Source organism: Astatotilapia calliptera, chromosome 18 (assembly GCF_900246225.1).
Source record: "Astatotilapia calliptera chromosome 18, fAstCal1.2, whole genome shotgun sequence".
NCBI lineage: Eukaryota > Metazoa > Chordata > Actinopteri > Cichliformes > Cichlidae > Astatotilapia > Astatotilapia calliptera.
This window is the reverse complement of record NC_039319.1, coordinates 10,669,676-10,695,370: the sequence shown is the minus strand read 5'-3', so window position 1 is coordinate 10,695,370 and position 25,695 is coordinate 10,669,676. Positions and strand designations below refer to the sequence as shown.

General features: G+C 39.5%; 1 protein-coding gene across 8 annotated transcripts in view; it reads left to right on the top strand.

Moving 5' to 3' along the window:
* The window catches only part of LOC113011062 (protein tyrosine phosphatase receptor type M), a 120,674-nt gene that overhangs the window by 7,557 nt on the left and 87,422 nt on the right, over window positions 1-25,695 (top strand). For all 8 annotated transcript variants that reach the window (XM_026150435.1, XM_026150434.1, XM_026150433.1 and 5 more), the window contains exons 2-6: window positions 3,953-4,227; window positions 7,669-7,747; window positions 9,507-9,622; window positions 11,033-11,207; window positions 17,021-17,314. In XM_026150435.1, coding sequence (XP_026006220.1) covers window positions 3,953-4,227; window positions 7,669-7,747; window positions 9,507-9,622; window positions 11,033-11,207; window positions 17,021-17,314 — 939 coding nt within the window. The remainder of the gene's footprint in view (window positions 1-3,952; window positions 4,228-7,668; window positions 7,748-9,506; window positions 9,623-11,032; window positions 11,208-17,020; window positions 17,315-25,695) is intronic.

Below are 25,695 nucleotides of genomic sequence, written 5' to 3'. Positions count from 1 at the left end.
ATAATACATTAAAAGCTCTGGAAAAAACATAGCAGCATGCTGTTCACAGTAGGGGGTCAAAACAGGGTGATCATGCTGTGCAGGAAAATCTACACCTAACATAGGAAAGACACGATCACAAGTTTTTTTTGTTTTTTTTTCTTTAAGCTACACTTTATTTCCAAAAGTATTCACACAACCCATTCTTAATCCATAGTGTTTAACATGATGTCAGCCTACTATTTGCATCTATAAAAGGCTCCAACTCCTCTGGGAAAGATTTCCACAAGGCTAAGGAGTGTGATTTGGGGAAATTTTTGATCATTCTTCCAGAAGCACGTTTATGACATCAGACACTGGTGTTGGATGAGAACGCCCGGCTCACAGTGTCTGCTCAAATTCATCCCAAAGATCTTCTATCAGGATGAAACCAGGACTCTTCCACACCAAACTCGCTCATCCCTGTCTTTCTGGACCTTTGTGCACTGGTGTGCAATCAATGTTTTAACAGAATGGGGCCTTCCCCAAACTGTTCCCAAACCCAGAGTCATCTATCAAATTTCTCAGCAGTCGCCAACCCCTGGGCCATGGATTGGTACCGGTCCATGAGTCGTTTGCTACCGCGCTGCGAGAGTTGAAGCTCGGGTGTGAAATTTATGGTTTTCAGGGTTTTTAGCGGTTTTTATCTTTTTTTTTTTTTTTTTTTTTTTTTTTTTTTCTTTTTTTTTTAAATCGTAAACTCTGCTTCCCCGGGTGTTTTCCCAGTGTTATGAATAAATCTTTTTTTTAAAAATTTGTTGTCGGCGACACCTTAAAGGCCTGTCTGTGAAAACATTGTCGGCCGTAAACTGGTCCTTGGTGCAAAAAAGGTTGGGGACTGCTCTTATAGATGGAGAAGCGTGATTCGTCACTCCACTGCTCTAGAGTCCTGCGCCGGCTTGCTCTAGACTACTGGATCCAACCCTTTGTTATAATACCGCTAATGAGTAGCGAGGAAATTTCATGACTGGAGTTGTTGAACAAGTGGCATCCTATCACAGTACAACACTGGAATTCGCTCCTGATGGCGACCAATCGACCAATCCAGAAAACATATGCCCGCCTATGTGCTTGATTTTGCACACCTGTGGCCATGAAAGTGACTGGAACTACTAAATTCAGTGATTTGGATGGATGGGTAAATATTTTTGGCAATAATGTGTATCTGCAAGTACACTCACACTTTCTAAATTATTTACTGTAGCTCAAGTTTCATAGTGCTAAAACTCTTTAGCCTACCTGACAGAAATACTAACAACCAAAAACTGAACCTTACCAGTACCAAAACACTTGTTATTTTTCAAATGCAGTACATTTTCTGGGTCAAACAGAATCAGCATTTTCTGTATTCATTGTTAAATGGGAACACTAGCACGTGCACGTGTTCATCATAGCACTGTATTGTTTCACTGGTTTATTTTTACAGTTCATTTATTTGTGGTAGATGAATTAATGATATAGACCCCTCCCCCACCCACCCACCAACATGCGGCAAACATGTTAAGATCATTTAAAACAACAACTGCCTGCACCTGACGACACACAAAGCTGATCAGTCTGACTTGGTGTCATCACAACTCGCTGCTCCTCCTCCTCCTCTTCTGCTCCCTCTCCTCTTGTTTCATTGTGTAAACATGACAGAACCCCCACTCATTATCTGAAGCTGGAGACAGATGGAATTGGTGAGCGTTACAAGTGCAGCACAACAAGACGAGTGGGCAAGCTCGAGTCATCGATGGAACAAATAGGGTTTTGTGAGAGGCTGTTAGGCTGACACACTCGGGGGGGGCCATCCCTGCTGATTTAGTTTGACATTATTCACCCTTTTTTAACATCATATCTGAGCAGATCCCCACATGTTAAATTTAATGACGAAGAATCGCATTCACCACAGCTCTGCCTTGCATACAGCAAGCGTTTTGCTTACAGGTTGTTTGTCTCTCCTCGAAGCAAAATGTGCCTTCGAGTCATTAGCACACTACCCAAAAATGGATTTTAACATAAACTGATGCTTTCTTTTGGCTGTGTCTCAAATGCTGTTACGATTTGTGCCATCTCATTACCAAGCCAAGCTAAATAAGATGATGACAAATAGAATGTGTTCTGCATCTCCTTGAAAGTTTGCCAATATAATAATTCTCACTTGTGTTTTATTGGCAAGAGGGTAGAGAATTAGATTAACCTTTGATATTGAACCAAAGTGATAAAATCTAAATGGGGCTTTCTTGGCAAATAGATTTCAGTTTATTGATTTCTCATCATTTCCCGTCTCTCTGTCATTGAGGAAAAACATTCCTGTCAAACATCCAGTATTTTTTCGGGATTGGTCTTTCTATGTCTTTGTATTTTGATGAATGGTAATTATAAGAGTGTTTCTATCAATCTAAAGATGAGAGCATTTTCTCATCAAAGGTCACACGCTAAAATTGTCGCTGCTAATAGGAAAGCACTCAAAGCAGCCATTTATCTGCTCTCTACGTCCCTTTATAAGATTGTTCCTTTCATTTCATTTATTAACTGCAGTGACTGCTGCAGCTCATGATCCGATTGCTAGTTTTAGTTTTATTGTCTTGGAAAGCTTTGTTTTGTTTATAACTACGCACACCAACAGCTCCAAGTTGTGTTGTCACACAATTAACAGGGACTTAATTAGTCGATCAAATCTGCTGCAACATCGTCCCAAGCCTTACGAAGCACCTCTTACATGTAGCGTGGCTGTCAAATGAAAACTTCAGAGGAAATTATTATTATGCCATTTGTTACGCAAAGCGCACACCAAGAAATCAGACACTGGTCTGATGCTGTCTTCATTCTTAGACTTTGTGAACATTATATGCAGTAGAAATCTGACTTAATGCGTAACAGGATTAATAATTAAGGGCTACATAAAATGTTTTTCTAGTACATCCATTAGTTGTTGCTTTGTTTGACTTTGGACCAAAGAAACAGACCAGATTTTTTTGGCTAATGATGATATATCACAAGTATTATTAAAAAAAGACTTTTCCAATTACTTTTGGAATTTATCATTACATTTCAGTTGAAAGACATTACAAGCCGCTCAATCAAGTGTACCTAAATACACTGTATTCAAGAAAACTGCTGCTCCCTAGATTTTATTTTTTCCAGACCATTCTCTGTAAAATTCTCTAGTGATGGTTGTTTTTTGTGTGTTGTGAAATATTCTGTTCAGCTTGTCAATAACCATGCCACATCCAAAGCCCTGGGATGCTAAACGCCTTATTCATTTTCTAGTGATCACTTTTAGTTGTTTACCATTAGCTAATGGTTTTAAATGCTACCTTTACTTTTACCCAATAATTTCTAGCTTCTAATTCTACATGGCTATTTCAACTGTTTACCTAAACAATTCTATTTGTTTATCCATACTTATGATTAATGTCAAATGCTTCTGCATAGTTTTGGAAAACACATTAGCTTAACTCTTAACTCTGTTAGTGAGCTAGTTTAACCTTTCTTTACTTTTTAACTTATACACTACTTTAAATAAGTTATTATGCTTGCTCTCTATATTCTGCAGCTTATTCATGACCTTTAATTAGTTACATCTTCTATGCTAATAATATATAACAATCATTATATATTATTAGCATCATTGTAGGGTGTTTACCTTACACTATAAAGCACCTCGAGGCGACTATTGTGACTTGTAGCTATGTGACTAAAATTGGATTGCTCAAAAATTCTCACAGTAACGTCTCCCTAATCTTAGATTAAATAAATAATTTATATTAAGTTATTTAAGTTAGTACTGCAGCATTTACAGAGATTGACTTTGTACCCCTTTTTACATGACTATAGGCTAGGATTGTGTAACAAAAAAAAAAAAAAAAAATTAATTGACCGAGTTTCTACTGGTATTTTGTATAAAAACCTTCTTAACCCATGATTACACTACTTGCTCATGTTGCAGGGTCAACCTTTATGATGGTGAACACATCAGGACGCTTCGCAGGACAGAAGGCCCTACTGCTGACACCCCAGCTGAAGGAGAACGACACACACTGTGTCATCTTCCACTACTATATAGGAGGCAGAGACAACAGCCATCCCGGCCACTTAAATGTCTATATTAAAGAAAACAATAGTCCGATGGGGATGCCTGTTTGGAACGTGTCGGGTCCAGCCTCTCGCTCCTGGGGACAGGTGGAGTTGGCTATCAGCACCTACTGGCCCAACTTCTACCAGGTGAGGACATGCGGTTGAAAGCAAGTCATCTTTTGCATAATGTCTCGTTGCAAAACTAGGTTTCTCATTGTAAGGAGCCTTTGTAGTTAAGCCAAAGTAATTAATGCCCTTTTTCTGGGTGGAGCAGGACAAACCATTATTTGAGATGGTCTAAACAATTGCACAAAAGCTCATTCAAAACACCTAAGATTATTGATTTCAGCGGCTAGCTCGGTATCCATGGTAATCTGTTCTCTCTCTGTTCCATCTGAGCCTGCTCTCTTTTTCCAATTCTGAAAACTCATTTTCACTTACCAATGCACATGACTGCTGGCCGGGGCAAGGTGATTTCACACTTGCCTGGCTATTAGTCTTCACCAGGCTTGTTCCACGAGTCCACCACATGTTAATTGATGCAGAGAGACCCCTTAACCTCCCAATGGGAGATGGTCTCTTGGTGAATTATTTTATTATGGCCTGGCAGAGCTAGTCCACAGTGGAGCAGAGGGAGTCCTCCTGCTTGCTCATTGTAGCCACACTGATAACTTAGTTAACAAGGGACACCGCTGGGCTTCTCACTGCTGCATGCAGTATAGAAGGTTTAATGAGAGGCACACGGAGAAACGAAAGAAGAGGGGAAAGGCAACAGTTGAGCAGAACAGAATGTGCTGCTATTACCAGTAATAGTCACTGTTCACTGTTGGCAAGATTTTGACTTTTGTGACATAATAAAGCAAAGCCTGCCTGGTTAAATGTTTTCAGTTTGGCTCAAGACATGTAAAGACTAAAAGAGTCTGCCTCAGAAGCACAGCTTGTTGTGTTTGCATTTACTCTGCTTGCAGACCTTTTTAAGTACCAAGTTAGAGCTTCAGAAAGTTCAGACACTTTGACATTAACTGCTGCTTCTTTCTGACAAACGAATTGCAATTTCAGTGACAGCTGAACCCTTTGACATGCGTGGTTACGTTTCAATAAATTTCTGCATCTAAGGTGAGTGGTTAGACCCGAGATTACTCATTTTGTTTACCAGTGTGTCGAGGGAAATTTCCAGCATCTGTTGCCTTTAAACCCAGCTTTGTTTGTAATTGTTCCAAGACTGACAACATGGTCAAATGTGAGGATGCTAATGAACGCAGCAACAGTCAAGAAAGGAGACCAGTGCTTCAAGTTGTCACTAATTAACAACATGGTGCTAATTATAGGTATCTTTAATTGCATGGTAACCTACGCAATTGTCAAAGGGAAGCCACCTGATACTTGGAAATTATTTTTTAATTACCAGTAAGGCTTGAGCATTTCAGCTTTGGATAATTACTCCTGTCAGGCTATCCCTAAATCTTTAATTGACATTGTCATTTATTTCCAGAACTGCTGATCATTGTGCAAAACAATATAATTTTCACTAATCTGGAAGCTATGACTGTCATGTGTGTGCTATTTAAATACTTTGTGCATAAGATAAAAACCTATGGTTTACCCTAAAAAAAAAAAAAAGGAGTGAAAAACAGAAATGTGGTTATCTATCTTGATTTTTAATACAGCAGAGTCCACGGCAGAGCTAATCAATTCTGCTGTAATGCTGTACTTAGCCAAGCCCCTTAGGGATAACCCATGTGGCGATGTAGGCATTGAACGCTGGGTTCACTGTCTGTACGTCTGACAAATGAGAATGGTGAACTTTCCTGTGATATCAACAGCTTCGTCCCATGCGAACATTTTCACTCTGTGGGTCAGGCCCAATTATGCACTGCACTATTATTGATGTTGGAATCAATTATATCACAGCTATTAGGCAGCCTGACTGATGTCTGTTGCACAAACAAAGGATTTCAATTAGAGTGTGGGGGCCAGTTCATTTGTCTGGTGGCGATATATAGAGTGGTTGGCCTTTTAATTTCCTTTAAATTAGTCTGTAATGAGGCCATAATTGGCACCCAAGACACTCACTTTCATATTTCATGAGACAAAAAAAGAAATTTATAATTAGACAGCCTTATCTGAAGGCATCCTGCCTCCCAGATGACAATGGTAACTATCTCCGCCTTCACATTCCTAGGCTACAAAGAGAATCTCAGAGATAAATGTGTGTGGCAGTAGCAGGACATAAGTTTCTGGGTGACGCCACACATTGAACACGACCAGTAATGTATGAGTTTCACCGGAAGATTCAAGCTTGTATTTAGGGAATCGTGGCACGCCAAACATGTGTAGCTGTAGCACATGTGGTGTAATGGGTCTCTGCACCACACCCTGAGTTTGGGAAGGGACTGGCATTCTGTTTCCCTTTTTATCACGCTGCAGACCATCGAGTGCATAACTCTGACATTCTGCAAGGACGCACCCTCCGACAGGGCTTTGGACCATTTGTTTTGCAGGAGCTCTTGACCCTTAAAATAGGGTTACTCTAGTCCCACACAGCACAGTTGCACTTGTTTTTCAAGTTTGTCTTGTCAGAGATGGAAACTTGTCAACTAAATAACACTCACCACACAGCAAATGTTACAGGCAACTGTCCCTCCTCGTGTAAGAGATGACACTTTAATTTTGCACTGAAGTGATGATTTGCTCACATTTCTTTTTTTATGTAATCCAATTCTTGTGGCAACTTCTGTAAATTTAACATCCAAGGAAACTTAAGACTACCAGCTGCCTACTTCAAATCTTAGCTTGGAGTCACTGCCTTGCACAAACTGTCAAATACAAATGGGTTAGAGTAGTTTGTACTAAGAATTTACATGCAGCAACTTCCTGGTAAGGGAAATGCTATAGTGTGTCACCAAGCTATTGTGTTAGCTGTGCAGGTTAAAGAGTAAAACAAATAGTGGAATATCTTACTAATAATGATGAAAACATCTAATATTTGTATCCTACTTGGAGTTAATATTAATTTGATTTTAGCTAACTCCATTATAAATTTAGCATACAATTACACTAATGACTTTACAGTGTAATCAGTGAAATCAAGATGGGTTTTAACTGTTTTCTCTGTTAAAGACAACCTTTTTCCACTAGAAGAGGGAAACTTTTAGGGTGGCGCCCACCTTTGCAGAGTCCCTTTTCGTGATCTAAACCTGAAGATCGGTAATGTGGAAATTGTCACGGTGACAGCACTACCTTGGCGGCTAATATCAAATGATCAGATACATGTAAGCGTTGGGTGAACTTTAGCTAAATTGAGTTTTAAGCATCGCTCTGATGTTCGGACTCTCAGCCCTCACACTCTGTTTCGTCAAGGCTCAAACTTAATTTAACACTTGCATGTCATAACACCTATCAGCTGTGACATACTGAGGAAATAATGTCGGTGGCCTGCAGCTGTGTCACCAGCTGCAGGCCGGTTATGGAGCAGGGGGCATTAGCAAGAGCTGGACTTCTTTATGCGCACAGACAGCCTTACTCAGGTGTCATTTGAAGATGTGGTCATTTGTCATTGGTGTTATAACTCTCCTTTCTCTTCCTCAGATTGTGTTTGAAGCCGTAACCTCAGGGCAGCGAGGCTTGCTGGCCATCAAAGACGTTGTGGTCCAGGGCCACCAGTGCAGTAAGTCCTTTTTTCCGTCACCATAAAAGAATATCATCAAACAGTGATTGTCCTTTCCATGACACCCTCCCAAATACCTGTGTCACTGTTCTATTCAGGGCCTGCCAGTCAAACAAAAGGCCTTCAAAGAATATTCTACAGTCAATCCAAGTGCGAGTCTCCCTCCTCCTAGCTCCCTTAAGATTTATGAGCACATAGTTGACAAGCAGAAGTGTCACTAGCGCTGTTAAATCTATCCTTTGAGAGATGGTAGAAATAGTCAAAAAAGGGGGATGAGAAACAAATCCTATCATACATTATGCTGCTTCTTGTTTGGATTCCACAATTTTTTTCCCCCCCTCCCTTAAGGATATTCAGTAAAGTATCTCGTCAACATCTGTTCAGAATTCTGCTATCCCTCGCTGAATATAAGCAGAAGCACTTCAGAGTGCACTACAGATGTAATGAACGAGTAATCACTCGCATATTTAGAATCTTTCGGCTTCTGCTTTTTGGATAGGCTGCTGCTGTGGGAGCAGAAGCAAGAAGCCTCCTCAGTATTCTTCAGGTCTATTCTTCTCTGTGCTGAGAGTCGCATTAGTCCATATGGCGCTCCACATTCTAAAATCTAAATCAATACCACAAGGGTTTTCATCAATTGATTTATGCTTTACTCTACTGCTCATAGCTGAAGTATCAAGCTCTGATTGTCAGGCACTAATGACATGCTAACCATTTGAAAGCAGCTGAATTCCTACAAATGTCATGTCAATAAAATGGATTTATATAGAAATAGGTGTTGCATATAAATGTATTTGAGTAAATCAATGAGGTCTCATGACGAGGCCTGTGTTTAAATGCGAGTCGATCAATGATCCACTTAGTGGCACTTGGGTATTCTTGAATGATAAGCAAAATGATCAGAGCAACTCATCAGTGGAGCACAGCCAATTCATTTTCTATTTATATGACCATGTGGAATATCTAAGGTGTGATTATGCCACTGGGCGGTCTGCCTCTCCTTCCGTCATTAAAGACATTTGCAATGACAATATATTATATATATATATATATATATAGATATATATGGTGCTGGATGGATTGACATGACAAAGTTATAAAGGAGGTATAGTTCAAAGACAAGGTTGTAAAATATTAAATAGAAGTGAAAGTCTTGATGATGAAAGTGATAGAATTAGCTTTTGCCAAGTCTTTAGAGATTTGGTTATGTTTCGAATCAAGGTCGCTCCACTGAAATGCCCCATTTTTCTATGCAGAATAGCGATACTAATCAAAAATGTTCTACATAAGTTACTTTCTGTGGACTATCCCAGTCAGTGAGCGTACTGATAATGAGCACAGTTGGAGACGAGAGAATAATGCTTTTTGATAAAAAAGAAAAACCCGCCTCAATCACTGGAAGAATTCAGTAAAAGAGAGTAGAAATTAGACTTTTGGTAGGTGAGAGATTGAACTCATTTTTTTGAGATTGTGTCTCATTTTTGGTGAATCTTTCTCACAAAATGATGGTAGCCTTGGGCTTTAAGGGTGTTGCGTACTGTGTGCGGTGGTGGTGGTGGGGGTTTGCTTTTCAAGGATGCTTTTCTCAGTGTAAAATCTGATAGTAGCATAGTTAAGATGTGGCTATAGAGTGGCTACTCTCGACTCCAGTTGTCAGAATCAGATCAGAGTTGTCAAACTCAGATCTTTTCATATCACCACAAAATATATTTTGCATATTGCATATTGTACAAATGTTTGCCTTTTTTTCCCCCCACAGTGAATACTCCTCATTTCCTGACTATAAAGGGTGTGGAGGTCAATGCCGGACAGACTGCGTCCTTTCACTGCACTGTCAACGGACGCAAGCGGGACAACTTCCGCCTCTGGCTTCAGGTACGTAAGAGATGTTGTTATCTTGTTTTTTTTTTACACTTCTGAAATGCATATTTGTTACTTAGCGGGCTCTTCTGGTTTAAGCTTTTTTTTTTTTTCTTTAATAGATGACAGTTTTCAAACAATCAAGCTAAATACTGAAATAAAAAATTTTGTGACCCAGCTAGAGTAACTTCCAGCTCAACGTCTTAGCAGGTGAAATCAGGACAGTAACCAGTGACAATTAGCCTTTTCAACATCATGTTAAAGCAAATATCCACTGACATCTATTTTTATTTTTATTTTTATTTTTTTTTAAGATTGGAAAAATCACTGAGCTCATTTACAGTCAAAACTATTTAAAAAGTATAAATGGATACAAATCATAAGGAAAAAAAAGCATAGGGATCATACAGAGCACTGAGTGTATGTATGTTTGTAAAAGAAGATACGGTAGGATTTACCACTGTTGCACATTATTCATTCTGGGTGGCACAGTAGTACAACGATTATAGAAAGAAGTTTCTGGACTTGCACCTTGGAATAAGATGTAGGGAATACGGATGGAGGAAAGGATCAGTGGTTTAAAGTCTGGTTGTTTTTGATCTTTTATCACTGAACCGTCATTACTTTCAAAGCCCATACAAAGATACTGATACTTGGTTGCCACCCGTTCTTTCAGGAAACTCTTGCAGCCATTAAAATTCATTCTGTGCTCCATTTGACAATTTCAAGCTGAGACATTCACACATTGCTCTGTTTTGCCCTTGTTTGAGATTTCACCTGCTCACCAGATTCCCAGAGACCTTTGCATCTGGGAGGTTGGGGGATTAGGGTTGTTTCAGATCACTGCAGTATTGTCTTAACCTATATACACGTGGGCTCTGTGGATACTGTGTACTATATCTGGCACAACTGTTCTGCACAGCAGTCTCGAATTGACCTTGTTCTGAACAGCGAAGGTAGTGCATCTGGCAGACATAACCCTGCTGGCTCTGCTGCTAAGCACACTGTCACACATGTGATCAGTGGGAGCATGACGCTGGGTAAAGGTCCTCTGCCAGGTACTCCATCATTTTAACAAACACGTCCTCATTAGCACAGGAGCTGGAAAACAAACATTAAGTGAAGTCCCCCGATGACAGTAATGAAGAAATATTTCTAATGAACAAATGTCCCCCATCTGCCTGCTGTGAGGGGTGACAGCTGGGGAGAGCCCACTGTGTTTGTGTGTGCGCGTGCATTCCAGTGTGATAAATGTATCCCCACTATCAACCACCAATGGGAACGATAGGACACAAACAAACACGCACAAGAACAGGGGACAAGTACACAGAGTTTTTTTTAAAAAAACACAAGGTCAGGCCACTTTGCTTATTAAACCTTTCCATTTTGGAGGTTCACTTGTGCGTTTGTCTCTGTTCCAAACAGGGCATGGGTGGACGGGAGGCCCCAATGAAAGCCACTAAACCTTGGAACAACCGCCGCTTCATAGGCACTTTCGATGTGGAGAACACAACCAAGGGCGACTCGGGCCGCTACCGCTGCATTGTCCACTCAGACAAAGGGGTTGGAGTGTCCAATTATGGTGAACTAACCATAAAACGTGAGTATTTGTCCCAAAGCAGAGTAAAAATGCAAAACCGACCTATTTCAGTGAAAACAAGGCAGAAAGCGGGAATGTTTTCCATCCGCATGACCTTCATGCATTCAGCAAAGTTAACGGGAGATAAACAGGAACTGCTGCGTGTTTGTAGATGAAAATGTCCTCTAAGGCAGTACTAAAAATACTAGCTTTTTATGTTGATTTGTTATCCAGAGGACTTTAATACTTCCTCTGCAAAGGTTGTCCTTGACTGAGCACAATTCCCCCTAAAAGATCACAAAGGCAAGAGGCACCAAGGTTTACAGTAACCTCACTAATATTTCACTCCTGCAGTCATTTGATATGAATTTATGGAGTCGTCCGAAACTAAATCCAGCAAGGCCTCTCTTTCCTACAGCCCTATAGCCCAGTAATGGCCTTCTATATTTCTTCACCTCAATTTTCTTGCTGTGCTCTCAATTGAATTTATGGTCCTGATTTTTTTCTCCTTCCCCTTTTCTTTTTTTTTTTTTTTTGTCTTCAAGCTTTATGTGATTGATAGGTTTAATCCTGGCTGTCCAGATCGAGGTCTGTCAATCATGCGAGAATGGCTGGGCCCAGACACAGCAGAGCGTAGAGGGAGATAAAGTCTCTCTGCCTGAGTGTATCAGTGGGTTTCAGTGGTGTACTCAAAGAAAATTTACTGACACATTGGAGGCACTCAAAACCACACTTGTGCATAAATTCAGCAACACAATCACTTGCACATCCTCACGCTTGCACAAACCTACACGAGAGCAATATTTTTGCTGATAACTGCTTCCAGTGTGTTACCGTGTAGATATTTTCTTCTTACTCAAGACAAACCTCTTAAATTTAAAGTGCTTTCATCATAAATATTTAAAATATCGTAATTTTCTATATTTAGGGGTGAATCAAGTCTTGTAAGTCATTCCACTTTAAATTCAACAGAGATGTCACACTTCAACGACTTTAGCATAAGCCAGCTCGTTAAAAGAGGAAAAGAGGCGTTTTCACACTTATGAGTGTCCCACATAAAATGCTGATATCTCGCCTTATCGTACCAGTCATAAAACAAGTGCTTAACCCTCCTAGCAATGAGTCTGAGTTGTAAATCCTCTTTAAATGTGTATTCACCGCACCCGTGACTCGTTTTTGGAGGAGTGACCATGGAGCGATTCTGTGGATTATGAGCCTGGTACAGTCGCACGCTGGCTCTCCCCCCCCACCCCTCATTACCATACACTGCCTTTTCCTTCAACATGAGGAGAGTGAATGCTTGATTATCCCTGATAATCACTTCTGCCTTTCGTGCCAGTGTTCCATCAGATTTATGTGCCTATGTGGAAGTGCACTGCATGTATTTGCGGATTGGCCCAGAGCTGCACCCTTCCGGTGTCCCCCCTTGTGATGAGCTCTCCTGTAGTGCAGCCGGTGGTTTTGAAAGAAGGATAATTACTTCTTGTCCAAGTGCTGGCTCTTTTCTTGCCCTGGTTAGAATCACCTGGAGCCTGCAAAGCATTTGCTGAGCTCTAACACAGTATACTTGGCAATGTTACTAACTGAACAATGCGGAGGTGCAACTGTGTCGGCACTAATGAGAATAGCCACCGAAAATCGAAGGCCAGCCAGTCAAGCTCCTCATTTTCCTCTGGCCACCTCTTCTCATATTAGGAGCAGATCAATTCTTTACTCACAGCAGCCCACTTAGGAAAGCGCACATCATAATGAGGACCTCTTGCATCTTAACAAGAGAGGATCAGGGGATGTAACAGACAACTGAAAGAAGGATTTATAAACGATGAGGTCTAACCTAAGAACAGAGAAGAGTGGCAGCCCTTATTATCGTGCTCTGTGTGGTGGATGGCAAATGGGTAGGAACGTGAGTGTGTGAGTGTGTGCATGTCTTTAGTTGGTGTGTATGCTGTGAATTATTAGAAATAACATGTAAAAAAACTTTTGAAAAGTCGACTGATGTAAGTCAAAAATGAAAAAGATTGCTTTGTCAAATACATACATTGCATTAAAAAAAATGGATGTTGGTACTGTGAATCTCTCACTGGTTTGCATGTCCTGCTTTAGCATCCTTTTTCTAGTCTAATGAGGATCATCTTTACAACATAAACATCATGTTGCATCGAATAAGATTCAAATCTAGCAGCTGAGGCTATGAACTCATGAGAAAAGGGTTTACTGAGGTAACGGATGAGTGAGCCAAAGGGCTGTTTGCCTATAGACTTCTATACGACCAGGGTCGTCACCCCTATTGGAGGATGGGTTTAAAGTGCTGCTGTTCTGCTTTTAGTTTTACCGAACAAACATTTGTCAGTGAAACTTTACAAATGAAGATTAATCACTGAATAAAAATTGGAATATAATTGACACTTTCAACAGTTTCAAGTCCTTGTATAGTGGTTCCTTTTGGTGGTTTTTTTGCATAATGTGCAGTTGTGTGATTGTGTTCTGGCAGGAAGGCAGGCAGGTGCTGTGGTAGAAGAGGGCGCAGCTGTTGCCAGGCCGTTTGCCTGTCTGGTCAACATCGCGACAACAGCTGCTCGCTGACCCCGCGTATGGTCGCCACTGTCATCTGTGGACTGTCACACATTTCCAGCTAGCACCGGGCTCAGCTCGAAGACCTTTCCAGGGCCCCGCTGCTTCAAAGCTGCCCTGCTAAGGCTTAAACATTGGGAAATGAGTTGTTAATATCCTGAAGTGTTCCAGCACTTGAGTGCATTTCACACCAGTAATCTGTTGTTTTCAGTGCATCTGCTATGGCTGTTGAACAGGGGATTACTGCACCTACAGGAATTATTTCATCACCATAAGCTGCTGTTGTCTTTGTGAAGCAGTAACTTTTCAAACTTAAATGAAATGCTTATTGCTGTAATACATCATGCTGTTTAGTCTTTTGCAAAAATGGTCTCAAGTGACATCTGCAACAATAGAACTGAACCATGCAGCGCAGTGCATATGAAAGCGTGCTCTCTGCAAAGAACAAAAAATTGCTTGGATGACTAAATAGGTCTTGCTGGATGGAGTAACAGGGCTTAAGTCATTTTTATTAACCAATTGGTTACATTTTGTGCTGTGTGGCTTCTGTGAATCATCATGACTAGGTCAGCAGCTAGGAAGTTTGCCATATTTTGTGGCCCTTATTAAGGCGTTATTGAAGAATGAGTGTGTTGATAAATGTGTCAAAATCTGATAATGGTTACATGATGTGCTTTTGTGGATGCAGGATATAGTATTAAGTTTCTAAGTTGTGATTTCGGGAAATTTCTTTTAAATTTGTTGTTTTATCAAAAAGTGCTGTTCTCTGAAACCAATAATGTCACATTTGATCTTTTCAAATATATACAAAAGCATATTTTTCTCAATTTCATCATACTGATAGTACAGAATGAGCATGTGCTGTTTTCTGTTGCTTAAATTAATCTGAACATATTGCCACTTAACTCAGTTAAATCCCTTTTAAGGGCAAAACAACAGACCATAAAAGACCATCAAAACAAGCCAATGGTTTAACTCAGATTTTGGGTCACCTTATTTCCCTGTCTGGCTCCAACGTGCCGACTGTTGCACAATGTGTAAGTGTTGAAGAAGACCTGGTGGATTATCTGGTTCGCTTTAGGTGATGTTTGACAGCAACACTAGAAGCTTGGATTAGTGGGAGTTTAGTGGGACCTGCAGCTGAGGTCACTGTGGGGTAACCATCTGCTGAGGAACAGCCTCCAGTTCTCTGTTGGACACCTCATTTGCCTGTGGACTTGTGCCTCTCCATGACAACTCCATGAGAAGCAGCCGGGTGACTAATGGTATTATTCTGTTACGTGTACCCTCATTAGAGCTGCTCACTGGGGTCGCTAGGACATGCAACTATTGTAGTATGTGACAGGGTAGATTCCTGAGCAATTCCGCAGCCGCTGGTCATGGCTCTTCTTTGACAGTTTTAGATTTTTGGTTGTACCCAGAGACCTTTTTCTCAGGGTGTTGTCTGTGTATTGCTGTTTGAATCTTCAAATGGTAATTTGAACAAAATTTTACATTAATTCAATAAAAGGAACGAATCCAATATGCATTTTATTGAAATGGAAATTTTTGCAGCCTCTGTAAATCACTGTGACCTTTTTAAATGAGATTTATTTATTTATTTATTTTTGGTCAAAAACTGGCTTAAAGGTGTAAACACAGAAGTATAAAACTACTTCAGAAGTTTCCATTGGCAACCGCTCAAATGTTAGTGCAGCAACTCCTTACCTGGTTATATGATGAAAATACCCGCTGTCGGAAAAAACCTGACATTTCGAGAAGCACCATTAAACAAGAAATGGCACGAGGTTTAAGTTGGATTAGGAAAATACAGATGACATAACAAAGAAAAGGTCGTCTTCAAGGTTGTCATTGAACGCTACATTTGTCTGAAAGAGAAACTTTATTTTTAATATTATTTTTTCCTGTCAATTCAAACATTGAAGGTTAAAGTGCTTCTTCTCCTTCCCTTCAATTTCTCATTATTTTGTTGTTTTTTTTCTTTTGCAGGGGAGGGGAGGGGTGGACTTGTGCAAATATCTTTCCACTTAATACAACATTACACCAATATCTGATTTTACATTTTAGTTTACTTAAATAATGACAGCTACCATTACTTATAAGCTGTTTTTGTGGTGGTAATGAATTAATGCATTGTTTTAGGTTAACCTCACAGTGTTTATCTAAAACACCTGTACTGTAACTCTGGTTTATGTGCTTGGCTGCATTTATTCATGTTCGACCGTGGCACTGTAATAGGAAGCGACAATAGGAAACAAGTAGTTTGTAAAAACATTCTTCACTCCTACATTTTACATGATAAAATGTAAGTGGTATTATTGCAAAGTGTTTAAGAACCACAACAACTCAGCAATGAAGTGTCAGACTGCTTAAAGTTGCAAATCAGGGTCACATAGTGCATAAAAGTCACAAACCCACTGCTGTCTCAATAACTGCAGAGTTTGAGATGTTTCTCAGCAAAAATTAATTCCAGCAAAAGAAATTGTGCACCAGGATCTTAATGGTATTGGTTTATGGAAAGCAAGCAGCTTGTGCTGGTGACTCATTGCTTCTGTCCATATAGTGTATGTGGTTATTCTGAATGATCTAGAAATACTTGGCGTTATCAATTAATTTGTCATAGTAGCTTATTATAATATAGTATGAATAGATTACACGGTTAATACTGAGCGTGTTTGTTTTTTAGGCCTAACAGTCAACTCTTTACCTTTAAATAAATTGTAAAAATCCGACAGCAGTCTTTAATAAAACGCTCCCAGAATCGCCTACCATAGCTGTCATAACCAAAGGCTTTTCCATAGAAGTCCTCTGATTGAAATCAATACATTGTTTAATGGGAGCACCATTTACCAAGGTCTGGGAAACTTTATTTACTCCTCTGTGAGGGGCTGCTGTCACTTTTAAAATGTATGTGATTACATGGCACAGTGTACTACTGATGAGAGATTCTATTCATCAAGCTGGAACTATTGATTGTTACAGGGCTCTTGTTGAGTACGTTGATTATTTGAAAACATGAAGATATTCTTCATGTGCTTCTAGAGAATTTTGATGTGGTTGATTTGGTTTAACAGAAGGTATTGATTTTGGGCCTCTTGTTCACTTGCAAGTGTTCATCTGCAGACTTTTTTTTTTTGTGCTTTTTACACAAACCAAAAGTACATAATTGCTTTTTTTTTTTAATGTGAAAACTTTCCACAATTACAGTTTGATTACTTATCGTCACAAAAAAACAAAGACAAAACAACTTTTTGTTTTCCTAGAGCCCCCAGTGCCTATTGCACCACCCCAGCTGACTGCTGTTGGTGCCACCTATCTTTGGATCCAGCTCAACGCCAATTCCATCAACGGAGACGGTCCAATAATTGACAGGGAGGTGGAATACCGCACTGTGTCTGGGACCATGTATGACCTGCAGCCTGTAGACAAGACCACACACAAGATTGGCCACCTGGATCCAGACACAGAGTATGAGATCAGTGTTTTGCTGACCAGACCTCTGGAGGGAGGCACTGGAGCTCCTGGGCCCCCTCTTAAGGCCAGGACCAAATGTGCTGGTAAGGCCAAAAATTTTAATTACTTGCACAACACCACTAGAATTTTTTTTTTTTTTTTTTAAACTTGCATGTTGTTTTGCTGCGTCAAATGAATAGGCTCATGTCTTGAGTAATACAAATACATAGTTGAATAAATGCTGACCACTATTGTTTGGATGCAGTTTGCCTCCAGGCGACATGTACCATTACCTTGTGATCAAAGTTGCTCGCCCGAGGTTGTTGAATGCTCAGTCTTTGCATAAGGTTGCCACAACTTCTTTCAGCCAGTCACTAAATTACAGTTTGACCAATTATTTTCCTAGTCAATGTCCTATTTTTCCTAATTGTCCTTCTAATTTTACTCTAGTGTGACTGAGCAAGTAAGCACTAAATTCATATACCCAGTCTTTTTCTTTGTGTTCATGGGGTAACTGTAAATTTGCTCCAGTATTTGGATACCAAAGACTTCTTCCTATGCATATCAGTATCTGTCTAATTGTAGTTGCATGCACTATATTTCCATTCCAGGAACTCTTGTAAATCCTTGGTCACTTTATCCATCACACTAGTGATGTACTGATTTAATGGTCAAACATTGGTAAAAGCCAATATTGTTGGAAAATAAGATAAAGCAACAAGTAAGGTCACATTTACCTGCCAATGTTTCTCTTGTTGAGTCAGTTCTCATTTACATGATATAGACTGATTTCATATGTTTTAATCTGTCATTTATATTTCGACTATTTTTGTTGCACGAAAGACAACAGAGCTAAAACAAAACAAAAACCCGAACGCAGTATGAGCACTGGCTGTTGTTCAGATTGTTATTCTGGCTCAGGAGCAATTTCTCTCATCTTAAATTGTTCCGCCCTCGACAAATGGAAGCGGTTAGATGATTTTCCTCCCAAGTAAATAAATTACTTTAAAAAATTACTTTGTTTTTAATTTTTTTGCCAGATGTTGAACATTTGCCTTTTTTTCTGCATCTTGGAAAGAAGCAGCAAAGAGAACACCAGAGTCTAAATGTCAGAGGTTTAAATATAAACACCCATCTCTAGCTAGTTCTAATGACAGACTGTCACATAGATAATCATATTAAGGTGAATTTTCTTTGTGGGGACTCGACAGCCTGTTAATTTTTCAGTTTGTGAATAAGCTACAACCCTTTGCTAATAATTGTTATGGATCCAAAAATAATGGTAACATCTGTGGCAGCTCAGATTGCTGAAAACTAAGGGTGGATTACCTTGTCAAATACCAATGATGATACATTTTATCCAGGATGTTGATCTGCTATACCACCATGCTGTTCTGCTTCTGTTTACAAAATAAGCTAGACGACCCAAGATGTATTTTGTTACGCATCTTGTTTTTCTATGCATCTAATTGTGTATTCAGGCGGCGCCGTTATCATTTGATATCACAATCTGTTCTCTTCCTTTAAGACTGTCCACATTGTAAGATGTCAGACAACACCCACTAACAGTTTGAATTTAAACTTTCACTTTCGTTGGAAGAGCATTGCAACATTCCAACCCAATGGGCTTTATTAAGTTTTTATTCCCTGTTGAATTATATGGATCAACATAGTGGAAGGTCGGTGGTCAAAGCAGATCAAGCAGTTCCTTCAGTTACTGCCTCAACTTTGTTGTGTTTGTACAGTCCTGAACGTACATTTACAAACAAACCGTTCAAAAGAGCCCCCCCCGTTTAACGAATCATCCCCTGCATACAACAAATAGCCATCAGGGTTCCATTGTTTGCGAAGCTGCATTGTGTTTTCTCTAAAGCCTCATTGCATTTGAAGTAAATAACTGAATCTGGTAATTGCTCGACATATATCATTGCTGCTTTACTTGGTAATTATTTTTCTGTTTAGAGGAAGCCCCTGTGTGTTGTCATTGTTCCCAGCCATAGATTTTTGGAAGGCTTTTTTTTTTTTTCTTTTGCATTTGCACCTGGAACAATGGCGCAATCTTAAGTTTTTCATGGAAAAGAAAGACTGAACGCCTGTGTCTCAGCGGAACAATAACCATGACATAAGTGATTATTTGTGGTGGCCCTCAGATATATAAAGCGGAGAACAGGCCTACCACATGATTAACTTCATAACTACTTGTTTATTCTGCTTAATTCTCATTCCAAACAGACTTAAAGCTTTTTAATTTATCACCAACACAGATTGATAATATTTTTGAAGCACAGTGGCTCCTTAAATTTGGATTATTACATCACTGCTGTACTGTGGGAATTTAAACTCAAACATTTAGATAAACACTTTGATGTTACTGTACAAATTGCCCTTCTCACAACATTAACTAGCTAAATTCCCTCTGTGTGCTAGGATGCCAACATGAGGAACAAAACAAACCGAGCCTCAGCAGTTTCCTCGGCTAATGCCGTTTGGTGTCCGGAAAAATGCTGATGAAAATTAAATTCTTCTCCCCTTTCTGCCCAGGGTGTAACCCCCCGTCTCCCTGCTGTGAAGGTCACGAGCTTGTTCATTTTTAGTCTGGTTGATAGGGATGAATGAGCCTACCTGAGTTAGGTCCAGATTCTGCAGGGGTCCTGCTCCTTTGGCCACCTGCCGTCACTGTTGCGAGATTGATGGCTGTGGCTCCTGAAGTGTGTTTGAGGAAGCAGCTCTTGATCTTGCCCAGCTCTCTGCTGGTCTGTCCCACTGACAGGCTGGGCCTCAGCAGTGCTCCTAATTGAACGGTTAAGACTCACTGGGCCATGTGATACATCAATGTTGATACAGACAGGCCCAGAGACTCGCTCCCCTTCTCCCTGTACTGCTGTCTGGGGGCGCTAATGAAAATCTGTGGCCACTTTAGAGTACTGCCACTCACATCATTATTCATAGCCATGCTTTGGTCACTTCGCAAAATGAGCAATGTTTCTGATGACAAAGGATGCTGTAATTCAATCTTCTGTAAAACGGAGAATGTATAATGCAAGGACGCCACCAATTCAATTCAGAGGCAGGAGGAAGAAAGGGCCTTGAAAGGTTTTCTTTCCCATGAAGAACCTTCATTACTTTCCTGGTGAACAACAAAAGAGCGTCTCATCCAAGGCTCTGTGATTGCTTTAGGGAGGTTATTTGTTGGTTTCAAGTGTTTGCAGAGTGATTCAAACTGCATTTTGCTTTTGCATATCCTCGTGTCTATGGACTGTTGACGCTGAAATTCACAAGTTAACATTTGTCATTTGCTCCTTTTCCTTCTGGCAAACATTTCTGAGCTGAAAGTGAAAAGCATTTGGTAACCATGCTGCCCTTCCATGTGAAATTTGTGAAGTTGTTTACCACTTGAGAGTCCTCCACACTCTGTAAGTGCTACTTGAAGGAAAGCAATGTATTATCAGGTGGTGCCCTAGGATCACAGCATGTTGCCCTGCATTTTGGCAACATTATTGAGAGACCATCTCACACAGAGAGACCATTTCCAGCCCACACTAGGAAGGCAGATAAGCAAACCTTAAACAACTACTCATCTGCAGTCTGAGCGGTATTTGAGGTCTTGGTGGAAATTTATTTTCCCCATATTTGTTTGTTTTGTGTTGAGGTATTCACAGACTTGTATTGAATCAGGTCAAGTTCCAGCAACACTGCACATTTGAAACTATTTCTACATGTGTTATCCTAAACTAACAAATGTACTCTACTAATCAGTTTGCTTAAGTTGCTGAATAAGGCTCGTGCTCTTTTTGATTAGGCCGACTTCTTGGCAAATTCTTAATTTTTTAAATGTGTGCTTTTTTAAAAATTTTCAGATATTTTAGTCATTTTTTTAATGTATTTTTTTTAATACAGAATTGTGCAAAAGTCTTATTTCTTTGTGTTTTACTAGGAAAAGGAGAGATAAGTGCTATGACTTACTGAAATGGCAAATATGTCTCAAGATGACCCCACAAATAAATGCTGCTATAATGTTGAGGTCTGGATTCTGTTTCAGTGTGTGCTTTTTAGGGAAACTCTCGGTGACTACGTTCTGAGATGACTAATTGAAGAAAAAAAATTAGACTAATCCACTAGTCTTAAACTAAAAACACTCAGTGAGTAAAATTTGAGGACCATTTAATGGAAAATGTCAAAAACTAGTGACAAAAGCATCATAAATGAATCATGCTGCTTAAATCAACACCGTGCATTATGAACACGTTTTACTCCAAGCAATGAAGATGAAGAACATGAAAAATCTCATTCTAACAGTGTTATCAAAAAGATGAGGCCTAGATGAGCAGAGTTATGTTTCTCTACAACAGGCAGATGGCTGCATAATGTTTAGAACACAATAATTTACCGGCATTGGGCATCAATTAAAATGTAAAATAGATTAACCAACTAGTAAGTCTGTTACTGACTAGTGACAACAGCGATGATTAGTCTGCTAATGTACTAGTCACTCACATCCCCAGTGCTTTTCTATGCAGGTGTGCTTTTGTGCTTTTACTGCATTGGCAGTGTGTTTTGATTCATTGTCATGCTGAAAATGAAGCCACTGTTAATTTAATGCTTTGTAAGTATGGTGGATCTAAATCTGATGGTACTTTTCTCCATTAGTAATCTTCCATTCATTTTAATTTCCATTTTTATTGGCTGTAATGCAGTCCCCAAACCGTGCCAGAGTGTCTACCGTGTTTTACAATGTATACACTCACTGCTGTATCTCTGTCCTGAGTTTCTCCATACATATTCATGACGATTTGAACCAATATTTTTATCATGCCATAGGATCTGTAGCCACCAATTCGCAGTCAAGTCCTTATGTGATGTGGCATATCTCAGCCCTTGGTGAACATCAGATTAAGCGAAAGGTCCTGTGTCAGGATTTCACTGAAATGATTTTCCCCAGTTTCTTTAGGGACCTAACTTTCTGATATTGTTCATCTACTTTAGATACTTCTGCTTTTGTCAAATTGTTTAAGGACACACTGTACATCATGCCAAGATATGCCTTCAGCTAATAGTCCTTTGGGAATCACTTTGTTTGTGGCAAACTGCTATTTTATGCCTTCCAAACTCTGTTATCGTTGTCATTTTTCATAGAATTAACTAAAGAAATTATGTAAAATGAAAGCTTTTGGCAGGCTGGTAGTAACAAAGTGCCAAAAGATAAAATTTAAAATTGGGTTGTTGTCTGTTATGTGTAGACACAACAGCAGTTCATCCATTGAACTAGGTCTATTTTATATGCTTTAATCATTCATAGGCCAGTGTTAAGTGGCTTAACAATCAGTCCTGTGGTACTGGACTGATTGTTAAGCCACTGGACTGGACTGTAAAAGAGTGGGGGGGAAAAGTCTATAAAACAAGAGCCCCAATATACAAGAAGGTGTGGATCATTGGAAAGAACGACAAAGAAATTGCACGTGGGTCAGGACTTTTGCACAGTACTGTATATATATATATTTTTTCCTTTGAAGCACTTTGCAGCTTTGTTAGAAAAGTGCTCTATAAATTAAGTTTATTAGTCAAGTAATTGTTTTACAGCCACTTGAAGCTGATTGAGCCAGTGTAAGGCCTGCATGTGGCATGTTCTTTCCACTAAGTACTTATTATGCAGTGGAGATAATTTCATACTAGTTGCCATGGTAGAAAAGCGATCTGTCCTATGTGTATCATCTCCACCCTATGCCCTCCGCTGTCCCGCTGGCTCTCGGGCGCTTTAAAAATGGCAGTACATGATGTCCATGCTGGGTCCAAACACCTGCTCAGACTCCGGCTTCTGCCAACTCCACATCTCCATCTATAAGTTGTCTCCATCTGCGCTCTGATGCCACGTGGGAGTAGTCTCATCTGTTTGTTTTTACTTTGCCATTCTGTTGCACCGAGTGCTATTAAACACAAGGGAATCTGCGTTAATCAGGGATCATCCTTCGCTTAAACACTCATTTATAATAGTGGAGAGCAGGGAGGAGCTGCGCAATTATGTTCACCCTCGCCGAGGTTGGTTATTTGCATTTTGCCTCGTGGTTAATTTGTAAAAGACCAGATCTGTTTTGACGCTAATAAGAATGATGGCAGTCTGGAAACAGTATAATCACTTTATTTTTTTCAAGTGTAGTAATTTATCTCAGTGATGTGATACTGGTACAGAAATCTATGTGGATTCAAATTATGTTCACAATTCCTTGATTAATACCATTTTTACCATATTTATTTTAACAAAACTTTATTTTATCGGGTTGTGTGTTTTGAACACAATGATATAAGTATTTGTTTTTTGGAAATATAAATACAAGTAAACAGAATATATATAGACAATAAACTATAACACCCACAATACAACATCAGTTTAATAGTGTCACACAGTGGACAAAGAGGTGTTTTAAACATGAGGACAAAAAGAAGAATGGGATCGCTGTGCCAGCAAAACAGTTAAATAAATTCCAAATATTTAAAGCATCTGATGTGTAAGACATCCACCAGAGGTCTTCTAAATTTGTACATCAGTACTCAGTAAGTTTGAAGCCAACCTGCAAACATGAGCATTAGAATCTATACGAAGTATTCAAGCAATGATCTTTCAGCACTTTCTCTACATACTGCATTACTAGCTGCTGAAGATTCACCAAACCCTCTGCAAAGTCTTTGCTTACTTGCTACCTCCCATTTGGTCACAACTCGTATCACGTTTTAAAACAACAACTGGGTTCTGTTTAAAAACTACAGACAGCAGCAGAGGAGGCTGTGTTCTTCATATACTGCAGCACCGCTGATTACAGTACATGCATTGACAAAGCTGGTTTAAGTCTTTATAGGGGACTCACCACAACACTTATTTAGAGCTAAAGCGTCATTGGAGGGTATTAAAAGAAATTTGGGACTTTGAAGTTTTTCGTTTTTGTTACAAATCAGGGTCATTGAAGTTACCATATCTGTTACCATAAAGTTAGATGCCATGTCACTTTTTGTGTTGCAACCTTCGCCGATTCTCCAACCTCATGGAGAGGGGAGGGGGGCCAGTTAGGATGTCTCACTAAATATGGTTTCTTACCCAGTAATGGATTAACATACTTGAGGCATACTTTTGGACCATAGATGTTAAGAGAACTGTTGTGTCAAAGACAGTGGTACGATGGGATGCATGCAAATCCACATCAGAACAAGAGCAGGTGCTGGATTGAAAGCATGTAAATGGGAAAGAAAAAAGAAGAAATCTAGTGCTTACACACTGTGGGGCTTCAGGTATAAGCTCTTGGTGTCACACACAAAAGTTCATTATGGCTGAATTTGTATTCTGCTAATAAAAAGACAGTGTTAGGGCAATGTACAGTGAACAAATTATTCCAAATAGGATGACTTAAATAATGAAATAACTTTTTGATCCTTTTTGAAGAATACTACTGCTATATTGACCTTGAAAAGTCTGTGAATCACACAAACTCTGAAAAATAAATGGATGTTACGCAGTTGGTTTCTGTAGGTTCCGCTCACAAAAAAGTACAACTTTCCTGTCACCGTCATCCCTTTAAAACCTTACAAAGTAATGAATAATGGTATGACTGATTTAGGTTAATGTTATTCCCTTTTCTACCATTGTTCAACTGTCAAAAAAAAGGCTTTGAAAAGTGCAATCTACACTGTATAAAACGGCCCCTTTTTTTTATCCAATGTATACTTAATATGTCAAGAAACCATTTATTTTGATAGACAAGAAGATTTGATGACCTGACCTGGGGATAGTTGGACTCAGGACCAGTTATATAAAGTAATTGCAAGCATTTACTACTTCTTAGAAGATGTATTGGTTTTGTAGAAATCTGTCTGGCTCTAAGAAATTCTGAGGTTAAAATTCAGCAGTGCTACAAAATAAGATTCACTAATATTCCAATGTGAAGCACTGGGTGGTCAAAGCTTTGGTGGCAATAAGTGGTCCACTAAATGTAGGGTTGGTAGCTTAATACCCATCCCTTCCATGTGCCAAAGGGTAGACACTGAACAAACTGAAGGACCTTTTGTGGCAGCGTTCATGACATTAGTCTTCGTGAATGTGAAGGAATGTGTGTGTGTGGGGGGGAAAAACAGTGCATTTCTCTATGGGCACATTGAAGATTTATATAAATTGTGACAATTTACTGTTGACCTTAGCTTAAAGAAGTGTTACAGCCTTGGATCTTCACTTAAACTGCATATTCAAAAAATAAGAGTCAGAGCAGAAAGGCTTCTGAATAGCTTTTATAAAAGCTTAAGGACACACAGAATAGGTGACATGACTTGGTTTCTCTCTCTCTGCCGTGAAAAAGTATTTTCCCAATCCCTAATTTCTTCTACTTTCTTCTTCTACTTTTTTTTTGCATATTTGTCACATTTAAATATCTCAGATAATCAAACTTATTAACCCCAGTAACTATAAAATTCATTGTTTTTAAAAAACAATTGCCCCCTTAACTACTCA